Here is an 11448-nt window from a genome sequence, read left to right on the forward strand (position 1 = left end):
ACGATGTATGGGCTTTTTAGGCCATCCGAGTCCGTTTAGGCTTTCAAAATGCAGATTTACTTATTTTCAGGCATTATTTTTAATAGTTTGTTTTGGATTTGGTTTTCTTTTAATCCATGGGCTTTTAGGCTTTGATGTTAGTTGCCCTTAGGGTTTATTTACTCCTATATAAGGAGCCTTTATCAAAAGTTGTAATCGTCAACTTTCATATTAATAAAAAACCTTGAGTTTAAAGTATTACACACTCAATTTATGTCATATTAAAAAATATCATTCATTAAAAGAAATTAACATAAGCCAGACATCATTGACATCATAATCCTCATCCTCTGTATCATCGTCCTCTTCGTATTCGTCTTTGTCTTCCTCTTCATCCTCCTCATAATGCGGCTCTTCATCTTCGCTCTCATCTTCATCCTCCTCATTGTCAACATGTGGAACTTGAGATCCAGGAATTGTAATGAACGCATTCCCGTGTACATAGTGGGGGTCATTGTTGATGCGAATAGTCTGTGTATCTGGAATATAACTGCTTAACTCTTCTTGATATGGTTCTGGCACCTCTTCTTCATCACATGCTCCTTCTGCATCCCCTTCAAGCGTAGATGCACTCCATATGTTTCGGTGCATGAGACATCACATTTACCACTTTCCAATCCCCACCCTCTTTCGGATCATCAAGATAAAATACTTGTTTTGCCATGGTGGTAAGAATAAACGGCTCACTCACATACCAGCTTGTGGATGTATTCACTGATAAAAATCCATGATCCATCTTTGTACTCCTCGGTAAACTTGGGTCAGTGTTGAACCATTTACACTTGAACAACACGACTGGCATACCAGCTCCATATAATAATTCGACAACAGAGAGTATGATCCTGTAGTAGCAAATTTCATTGTAACACCCTGACCCAGGTGTTAGGAAAAATAAACGAATAAAATAACTAAGAAAATCCTAAATCAAAACGGTGGTAGGACCTCAAAACAAAAAAAATGTTTGTTGTGTTTGGAACCTAAATTTATTTTGTTAATTTGCGGCTGCACCCAAAACTTGATTGAGCTGCCTACTTCCCTTTTTAAAGGGATCAAACCACTCGTAGTTCATCATTTTATACTAATTCTCCACCTTCAATAACAACTTTATCGAATCTGAAATTTGTGTGGATGTAAGTCCTCAAATTGATAAGGACACCCAAGTTCTCAATCCCACACTTCCTCTCACTTCCTCCGATAGTTTCCTAATTACATACCATGCTCGCTCATATTAACTTCATTGTCACATTCCAATTCACCTTTAGACTTGCTCATATCAACACTTCAATTATTAACCTATCTCTGATTTTACTATAGACACCCATAACCACCACTCATCAACTTTCCTAACATTATACTAAATCCAAATTTAAGTATAATCACTACCACCACCATTGTGAACACCGAATACTCCTTTCCTAATTTCACACAGTCCTTAACTCCATGCTTTCATCAAGATAATGAACTCACCATCACAACCCCATCTTCTTCTTGTTGACCAACAACTTAACCAAATTAACAAGGAATAAAATAAATGAATCCAGTACAGCAACTTCAAACTTCCTCCACAACCCAACTATTCTAATTCCAAAAACATGTCTATTATGATCAGCACACCCTGCAAATGATCCTAATTCTTCAATTCACAGCAGCTGAAGTTAAACACAACAACACCATAGTCACCACCGTGAATAGTTACTTCATTGCTGGAATCCCACTATTTCCAAATTCTCAAATTCATGGAACTCCAACATATATAGCAGTCATAATCATACACACAGATTCATAACTACTGAAAATAATCACACACAGAAGAACCAAGAATACTGCAGTAAACGATGTCTGCCATCTCCACAAATTGACCAATTCCAAAAACATCATAATCATCAATTTAATTTCAAAAAGAAGTTCCATAAAACCAATGAACTAAGGCAGCCCAAAATCACCACCACCGCCGCCGTGCACAGCGGCACTCACGGCGGTCCTCCTCTGCCAAAAACCCAACTTCCTCCAAACTTCAACCAATCTCAATTCCAATTATATAAAAAAGGTAGAGCTCGACGAGATGATCAAGTTTCATACCTCACTTATCTTCGCCGGTGGCCGGAAAGCATCAAACCCTCGCAAGAAAATCCCAAAACTTCTTCTCTTCGATTCTCCCTCCTCCGAGCTTCTCTTCGAAAACCAGGAACAGGGAAAGGTTCCTGAGATCGAGATGAAGCTATCCATACCAGTGAGAGGCGTCGCTGCTGCTGGAATCGGAGACTCGCCAGCCAACCCAGTCTCTCTTCTTCTTCTTCCATTCTTCTTCTCCAGAGCTCCACTCTTCAAACTGGAGTCACAGGGAGGTCGGGAAGGACGAGAGGAAGCCACCGCCAAGAATCTTTCGCCATGCCACCGTCGGAGGACGAAGAAAAAGTTGGGTTGACCCGTCCACTCCATTCGGGTCGAGAATGACCCGTCTGGGTCTGAATTCTTTCTTCTTCCCCCTTCTCCCGAACCTTCCTTTCCTCTTTTAATTTTTTTGCTTAGGTCGGTTTAACCGATTCCTCTAGAACCTTCCTCTCTCTTCTTCTCTCCTTTTTTTTTTTAGACCATAATTTTCTCATACGAACTCCGATTTGAATGTGTCATGTGTCCACGAACTCGTATTAATGTCCTCTACGACTTCCATGAAGGAAGTTTTCCCAAATCATCGACTTAACAAAAAGTCAACCTTTGGATCCTTTACGGTAAAATGGTTACAAGAAACAATAATTGAAAATTTACTGTAAACTTCATAAATTCAAAGAACATAGCTCGTCGCTCCGGAAGATAATCCGGGTATACCGATGAGCTCGTATAAACGTGTACCACGACTTCAGGGTTTTAAATCCACTATTTACCGTTTTCAGAAAAACTCGAAAACAAACTCAAGCAATCACTATTTAAATCTCCGAGCGCGAATAAAGAAAATCCGTGGTAACCCATAACCCCGAACAGTAACCTTTTAGGTACGGGGTATTACATTCATCCCCCTCTACCATGACCCCATAGTTTTGAGTGACCCGCTCTTCATCCCGGTAGAACGTCACAAACTTAACACCATTAACAAAACACCCCCCATGTACACTGTGATGTTGCGGCTTATATGCCAAATTGTGCAACTCCTGTGAGTAATCAGTGTTGTTCTCTCGTAGGAGTTCTTCCATCTGAAAAAGAAATAATGAATAACTCATAAGTGATGGGACTATGTAAACAATATCACCAATAAATAATAAAATGGAGATTGAACTTACCCAATTAAGAAAATAATCAGGAAAAGTTCTCTTGTGCATCTTGCTATGATTAATGTCTAGCACGCACCAATGAGCTTCATGGAGCTAAGCTTTTGTTAACTTGTACAAATTTGGTAAGTTACCAAATGAACGTACAACTTCTTAAACAACTAAAAGATTGAAGACGTTTGTGGATGACTCCGCCTAAGTTGTGTTACTATGATATAAGTCACAGTAAGTTACACACTCATTTAAGAGGTATGCATTCGCTATTGACCCTTCTGGTTTTTCTTTGTTGCCAACATATTTTTTGTACTCCCCAAGTTGTCTAAAATTTACTGTGTTATTATTGTGCAAACAATAAAATGTAAATGTAAACTGGCGATAAATGTGTGCAAGGTCCCTTTCTTGTGGGAACATCTAGGTATAGTGTACTGGACCAGTAAGCAATGCTTGTCTGATAGGTGGATCATGAGGTGAATCATGATGTCAAAAAAAGCAGGCGGGAAAATCCGCTCCAACTTGCACATGATGTAGACAATGTCCTCTTTTAATCCAAGGACATCTGACTTCTTTAGCTCTCTAGCACATAACTTCTGAAAGAGACTAGACACCGCAACTAATGGCTCTACCACATCAAGACGCAAATATGGTCGAATTACCACTGGAAAAAAACGTTGTAGCATAATATGACAATCATGAGTCTTTAATCCAAATAACTTATTCTCTCCCACTTTTACACATTAAGATATATTTCCTGCATAACCATGAGGATACTTAATAGCTTCAAACCATTTGAAAATTTTCTTCTCATTAGCCGGATTAATCCTGTAATGTGCAAGAGGCACTGACCCCGACGTTGTTAGCCACAAGTGAGGGCGTTTGTTCATGAGTTGAAGATCTTTGCGCGCCTTCACAGTGTCCTTAGTCTTGTCTTTAAACCCGAAAACTGTTCCCACAATGCTGTCACAAACATTCTTCTCTATATGCATGACATCAAAGTAGTGCCTTATTCTCAATTTCTTCCAGTAAGGCAATTCAAAAAATATACTGTTATGCGTCCAGTTCTCCAATCTAGAAAGACGTTTTGGATTCCGAGCTAACACATCAGGATCACTGCTAAGACGTCCGAAATCAAAAGAGTTCAACATGTCCAAAATCCACTCACCAGACCGCTCTTGGGGTTTTAAACCAAACTCTTGCTTCCCATCGAATGAAGCCGCATTAAATTTCCATGGATGATCTTCCAGAAGCCCTGTACGACTCCCCAAGTAACACACCTTTCCAGCGTGCCAACTAGCATTTAGGTCTCCTAAGCAGATTGGGCAAGCCTTGTAACCTTTAGTGGTTTGAGACGACAACATCCCGTATCCAGGAAAATCACCAATGGTCTAAACCACTACTGCTTTCATCTTGAATGAAGTTTGACTATACCAGTCATCCTGAATGAAGTTTGACTATACCAGTCAAAAGTAGGGACGTCATTTTCCCATAATTCTTTTAACTCGTCAATCAATGGTCTCATGTACACATCAAGACATTTTCCTGAAGAATAACGACCTGGAATTAACAAAGTCAGCATACTAAATTCCTTTTTCATACACATCCATGGAGGTAGGTTGTACACCACAACAATAACAGGTCAAATACTATAAGACAAATTCATGTTTTCGGTAGGATTAAACCCGCCTGTTGCAAGTCCAAGTCTTACATTTTGAATGTCTGCTGCAAAATCAAGAAATGATCTGTCAAATGATTTCCAAGCCTCCCCATCTGCGGGGTGTTTGAGAGTGTCATCATTTTCCTCGTTACCCCGTGTCATCTCATCTTTTCTGAAGTGTGTGAAGACATGTACATACGCTTCAACCTACGAATCAATGGGAAATAACAAAGCACCTTCTTTGGAATCCTTTTCTTCTTAGATGAAGAAGATGATGACTTCCATCTCGACGCTTTGCACACTGGACAGTAATCCAGGTTTTTGTTGATGACTCCATAAAACAAAACGCAGTTATTCTTGCATGCGTCGATATTCTCATAACCGAGGCCAAGATCTTTCAACATACTCTGTACCTTATCAAAGTTGTGGGGAAAGTTGTTTCCTAGAGGAATCAATTTCTTGATGTTCACCAAGTTACGGTTAAACGACACATTCGACCAATTGCTGTCAACTTTGGTTTTAATCTGTTCAATGATGGCACCCAAGACAGTTACATTACACCTAGGGTACAATGGAGTCTGTGCTTTAACAAGCAGCCTGTTATACTTATCGTAATCATCATTGTCAACATTTGAAAAAGCATGGTCTGCATCAGTGGTATCGTAAACAACCTCTTCCTCATGTCTTGTAGCAAATGAAGGAAAAACATCATGTATAATGTTCATAGAAGGATCCACATAAGGGTCGAAACTACTGTTGGATGAGCCAGCATGCTGAAAGTGTCCCGCTCGGATTTCTTCCAAGGTAGGTTCATTATCTAATGTTTCACCATGTAGACTCCATGTAGACTCCATGTAGTATAGCTACGCATAATACATCTTGTATTCAAGTGTTCGTGGATTTCATAAATCGTCTTCCACTTAGTATTATGACATTCAACACACGGACACCTGTGTATAGTTCTGCCATCAGCATGTTCAAGTACAAATAACAAAAAATCTAGAATTCCTTGTTGGTATTCAGGGTTCCCCCGGTCATACTGCATCCATCTCTTGTCCATGTCCTGTCATATATATAAACAAAAAAATAAGCAATAGTAGTTCAAAAAACACAACAACAAAAACATGTATTCGATCGCTTGATCTTCACCTTATGCCTCTGGTTAGGGTCCTAATCTCATTTAGGAGAACATGATTTTGTTTCTAAGTTTGTAATTCTTGTCTTTTCAATTTCGATGTGGGAAAATTTCGGCAGCATCTCCCTGCAGTCCCTCTAGTGCATAAATAACTATACCTAGTATGCACTCGAGGAACGGTAACAAGAGACAGTGTCAAAACATATACCCATAACCGAAAACGAAAAGACAAGAACAACAAACTACATAACAAAATCATGTTCTCTTAAACTGTCCAAAAATGGGACAATTCAAGAATCATTTTGTCAAACACACTTGTGACAAGATGATTCTCAAACGGTATTTCTAAGGTTCAAATTTAAGTGAATGAAAGAATATAATCTTATATTCTTACATTTGATTATCACAAAATAAACACAACATATATAATCATTTGAATGCACAAATAATTTTCACAAAACCAAACAATTAAGTATATTTACAAATATCCCTAACATAATTAAATAATTTTCTCAAAACCTAATAATAGTAAAGCATAAATATAATCAACAAATTAAACTAATTAACTCTAATCAATACACAAATTAAAATAACTAACTTTAAGAATCAACAATTAAGAATCAACATATATCAATCAACATTAATATTCATCACCCAACAATATTAACAACATGCTTGTGACCGGAATCTTCGTCGGAAAACTCATCGGAAAACATGAAAAAATATGGTGGAGAAAGAGAGAGAAAGAGATTATACCAAACTATAAATCAATGCATAGGTAGACAAAGAGGTTTCAGAGACTGGATTTGAAGGGCTTCACACCGGGTATTGAAAATCGAAGCAAATTTTGAGAGAGAGAATGGAGTGTTTTGAAATGAGAGATGCAGATCTAGAAACGCAGCAGGGTGTTATAAAAGCAAGTTCAGTAAGGTGATGAAATAAATACTTTCGTCACCAGAGTAACCTGTTACATGACGAAAAATATTTTCGTCACCTAAGAGAGAACACTGTAGTGACGAAAAAATGTTTCGTCACCTACCCTATCACTTAAATGATGAATTAAATTTTCGTCACCTAAGTGCTAAAAGCTTTGATGACAAAAATATATTTCGTCACCTATCCTATTACTTACATAACGAAAAATATTTTCGTCACCTAAGAGAGAACCCTTTTGTGACGAAAATGTTTTTTGTCACCTCCCCTATAACTTACATGACGAAAGTTATTTTCGTCACCTAAGTGAGATCTAAGGTGACAAAATGAGTGATGATTTCATAACCTTACCTGACTTAGATGACGAAAACTTGTACTGAGGTGACGAAACTGGATTCATCACTAAAGTGTTCTCTTAGGTGACGAATTATAAATATTTCGTCACCTTAGAACCTTTTTTTAGTAGTGATCTTTCTCACACTTTATACTCTTCTCGAAATAACTTCAACATTTCTCACAAAACAGAAGAGTTTAGAGATATTAATATATTACCGTGATAATTTAATACCCCGTTGTTTCACAGAATTATTTATGTCATTTTCTCTTCTGTTTTGTACACTTACAAATCAAAATAATTGGAGCATTTATATTTTGGATAGAACACAAGACTAGCTAGATATTTTGTTGTATAAAAATTGTTTTTGTGATAGCTCTTATACATATGTAGAATATGCATAATGTGGATATTACACCGCGCTAAGGGGCGGGTATCAACTCTAGTAGATATCTTATTGGTTGATGATTCATTACCTATAGTGAAATGGACTGCTTCATGTTCCTTTTCCAGAAAGAAGCCATGCCAGGTTGTTTAGGTTGAGATAATGCAATATCACTTCCCAACATTATAACCACAGACGCCATGCTTGGCCGATCCTCAGGATGATGTTGCACGCACAAAAGACTAACTTGGACGCAACGTAACACTTCAGATAGATTACATGAGCTCTCTAACCATGAATCAGTCAATTCTAAAGGCCTTCCTACGTTCCACAATCTCCAACCCTATGACACATCAAACCCCATCAATCTATGTATAAAGGTTTAACAAGTAAGAGGAAGAACTTTTTACGATTTTACTTGATACTTGCATTTCCGATAAGATTATTGTTGTGGTCTGGATGATAAAATCCCTTGTTTCTCCTTCCACTTATAATCTCCGGCACCAATATACCGAAGCTAAAGACATCGGATTTAACAGAAAATATCCCATCAGCAGCATATTCAGGTACCATGTAGCCACTGCAATAATTAAGTAGATAGTTGAAACATCACAAATTAGTATGAAAAACCAAACCATTGATGACAACTATTCAAAGTTAAAACATGGTCAAAGGAAGACTTGCTATGTCCCGACCACCCTTTTAGAATTTCCTTCAGTTTGATTTCCTCCGGTTAATATTCTAGCCAAGCCAAAGTATGAAATTTTAGGATTCATTTCATCATCAAGGAGAACATTGCTTTTAGATCTCTATGTATAATCCTGAGCCTGGAATCTTGGTGGAGATAGAGGAGACCCCGAGCAATTCCACAAATGATGCGGAAACGTTTAGGTCGGTCTAACAGTTCTTCCCTTGTTTGATCTAGCAAGGTCATCATTCAAATAGTATATTATGATTATTATCCAAAGTCTAACTGTTCGGTATATGAAACTGTTTATCTACTATGAACAAAACTAATTCTACTGAACCTCATAATATCTCAAAAGTCCATACCAAAAATGAAGTTGTCTAGGCTTCTGTTGGGCATGTATTCGTACAACAGCATTTTCTCTTCTTGTCTCTTCTTCTTGCACGCAACAACCAAGAATCTTTACAAGATTTCGGTGCTGAAGTTTGGCAATCATTACTATTTCATTCATAAACTCGTTAAATCCTTGACCAGAACTGCTTGGAAGCCTCTTCACAGCAAATTCTTTTCCATCTGTTAGTGTCCCCTGAAGTTCATAGATATATATTTCAAACATTGTGAAATTCAACATGAAGTCATCACTCGTCAGTTCTGGCCATTACACTGAATCAAGTTGAAAGACTTACCCTGTAAACAGGTCCAAAGCCACCTTCTCCAAGCTTCATATCATCTGAAAAGTTATCTGTTGCACTAGCTATTATGGTTATGTTGAAGAGCGGGAGCTCCATGTCCTCCTTTTGTGCCCCCTCCCTACTTTGATTTTCTTCTTGTTTTTCTGTTTCCGATATGTTAACTAGATGTAAGCTATATATAGTCTAGAAAAGAAGTGTACAAGAGAAAAGTAAACGGACTAAAACTTATTCAAAGCAGATAGTACTTCAAAATTTTTCAATCTCTTTTAGCCATTTAATGACATACAAATCCAATGAAACAGAATTTGACAGAGTGTTTACAAAGTTAATCTACCTTTTAATTGGTCCTGCTTCGGTGGAAGTAGTGGCCAACGAAGAGCATTCCTGAAAACACTGCAGCTATCACAGCAGCAACTATAATTCCTGTCTTCACTTTACCATCATCTTCAATTCATCGTTGATGATGCAGTAAAGTAGATAAATATTAGATTGCAGGCCCAAACGAAATTGAAAAACCAAATTCAGTTACTTAAATATAGAGACCAAAATAAGAATCTTGAAACACACCAGCCAAGTAGCAAGAAAAACTGAATTCACATGCAAGTATTTAAGAGCAGTTTATGTAACAAAGTTCCACATGTACCTATCTCTGAAGCTGACATTCGAATATATAGATCTTGGCCAGCATCCGGAAACTTTCTGATGTCTAGTAGATCACCAAACCAGATCGCTCAGCCAGAACCTCCTTGGCTGATATCCGAGCTTGTATAAGTCATGCAGGTACAGTTGTTCAAGCATTTGGCTCTGCATTCCCTGATGTTCATACTTCTGTTCACCCAAGAGTATGTAGTATCTGGCAATTTCAAGTTAGTGAACTTGACAAACTCATCTTTATCACTTTCCTGGCAGCTCAGGGTTTGTTACGCACACATCCAAGTGACCAGTCTGTCAAATTCCATTTCTCTGGTGACTTCGGCTCAAATCCTTGTAGACATTGACATACTGGATTGTTACTGATGATACAATTCACATTTGGTCCACAAAGGCCATATCGATCACAGAAATCTCTAGGTACTGATGCATAGGCCTTCCAAGTTTTCTCTGCTTCAATCCATGTAACACGATCGCGTGTACTCGTGGTTCCATTTAATACCATTATCGAAATTACAGACTTGTTCTGAAGTTTGTACATGTAGTACACTTCATCATCATTATACACAAAGTTGAAACTATAAATCGGATTAGGTCTTAGTGCTGGAGCACCACTGAATCTTAAGCCATTCCATGGGCCAGAACGATAATATTTCACACCATCTTTCCGAAAATATGCTTCAGGGTATGCATGAGGTTCCATTTCAATCCCATAAGTGAATTCTCCTGGACATGGATCTTCTGAATTCTTCCATGCTGATATTTCCCTTTTAAGATATGTCCTGAAGTCCCATCCCAACTTCATTTCCGGTAACAATGTATCAGAAGGATAATCGAAACTTTGCCACAATGACTTTCCACCTGTCACATCTCTTACTACTTAATTTCCAGAATATAATAGCTGTACCATTACACTTTCTGCATACTTAGCTAAAATTGTCCACCAAACACTCTTATTCTGACCCAACAGCACAAGATATCCGGTGCTGTTTATCATCAACACACCGAACGAGTCAATAACCGGGTTGCATCGATTCGAAACCCAAACAACAGTTTTGACTGGAATGTTTTTGTATCAAATTCCCAAGTAACGACTTTTCGAGTTACCTGGACTGAAGAACCCCAGCTCAAAGCTTCCATCACTTGAAACCAAGGTGCTGCCATCATCACGGATAGACTGCGAGGGACTGCAGATGCTGTCAACTGCAATGAACATGTGAACAACAAAAAGAGCAAACTAGTACTAAACACCGAAGAACGAAGATCACCCATTTGATTAAAAATTGGAGAAAATTAGATAAAAACCCAAAATACTAGACATTTTTAAAGATAAACCCATACATATTTTTCTTTTATTTTACACCCATTCCACATAAGCAGACTTACTATATAGAGCATATGTCTATAATTAATAATTTTCTTCATTTTTTTAGTTTCTCTGATTTGCCCTTCAGACGATATAAAGCTAAATTTGGTATCTTTCTCAATTTTAGCATGAATTTGAAACTCAAATATTGAGCTAAAATTTAGTTGGATTTAACTTTATCATAATCAATTACATTCTTTAATTTCTTACCTTGTTATTACTAACTTGAGTGTATATATATGTTATATATAGAAGTATGTCATTTGTAATAGAATGATTCTTTTCATTCTTAAGCTCACATTTGGTGTCTC

General features: G+C 37.6%; 2 protein-coding genes and 2 pseudogenes across 5 annotated transcripts in view; all 4 read right to left on the reverse strand.

Moving 5' to 3' along the window:
• Positions 1–386: 386 nt before the first annotated feature.
• Positions 387–2589, reverse strand: LOC101311361. 2 transcript variants are annotated; one of them, XM_004294425.1, is made up of 2 exons: positions 2119–2589; positions 387–881 (listed from the first exon to the last, which is right to left on the reverse strand). In XM_004294425.1, the coding sequence occupies exons 1-2, from the start codon at positions 2476–2478 to the stop codon at positions 816–818; spliced, it is 426 nt and encodes a 141-aa protein (XP_004294473.1). In that variant the 5' UTR covers positions 2479–2589; the 3' UTR covers positions 387–815. The 2 variants fall into 2 exon arrangements, with proteins under 2 accessions (XP_004294473.1, XP_004294472.1); XM_004294424.1 differs by having other exon boundaries at positions 387–909.
• A 1447-nt stretch (positions 2590–4036) lies between these two features.
• LOC101296193 lies at positions 4037–4657 on the reverse strand. Its single transcript, XM_004295824.1, has one exon. The coding sequence runs from the start codon at positions 4655–4657 to the stop codon at positions 4037–4039; it is 621 nt and encodes a 206-aa protein (XP_004295872.1).
• Positions 4658–5565: 908 nt separating this feature from the next.
• Positions 5566–9914, reverse strand: LOC101312999 (annotated as a pseudogene). The gene is made up of 8 exons (XR_184250.1): positions 9764–9914; positions 9455–9564; positions 9115–9263; positions 8794–9014; positions 8425–8661; positions 8170–8320; positions 7832–8083; positions 5566–6016 (listed from the first exon to the last, which is right to left on the reverse strand). The product of XR_184250.1 is annotated as a G-type lectin S-receptor-like serine/threonine-protein kinase B120-like (transcript).
• Positions 9458–11448, reverse strand: part of LOC101296475 — a 46472-nt pseudogene continuing 44481 nt past the window's right edge. Inside the window, exons 9-10 of the transcript XR_184381.1 lie at positions 9764–10958; positions 9458–9564 (exon numbers count right to left, since the gene is read on the reverse strand). The product of XR_184381.1 is annotated as a G-type lectin S-receptor-like serine/threonine-protein kinase At4g27290-like (transcript). The remainder of the gene's footprint in view (positions 9565–9763; positions 10959–11448) is intronic.

Source organism: Fragaria vesca, linkage group LG3 (genome assembly GCF_000184155.1).
Source record: "Fragaria vesca subsp. vesca linkage group LG3, FraVesHawaii_1.0, whole genome shotgun sequence".
NCBI lineage: Eukaryota > Viridiplantae > Streptophyta > Magnoliopsida > Rosales > Rosaceae > Fragaria > Fragaria vesca.

What these genes read in the sequence shown, in the direction of transcription:
- LOC101311361 (XM_004294424.1), bottom strand. Translation starts at nt 2,478, where the DNA reads ATGGAGTGGACGGGTCAACCCAACTTTTTCTTCGTCCTCCGACGGTGG. An exon ending in CACCGGCGAAGATAAGTGAG is followed by an intron (nt 910 to 2,118) that starts GTATGAAACTTG and finishes CACCTGGGTCAG; the next exon opens with GGTGTTACAATGAAATTTGC.
- LOC101296193 (XM_004295824.1), bottom strand. Translation starts at nt 4,657, where the DNA reads ATGTTGTCGTCTCAAACCACTAAAGGTTACAAGGCTTGCCCAATCTGC.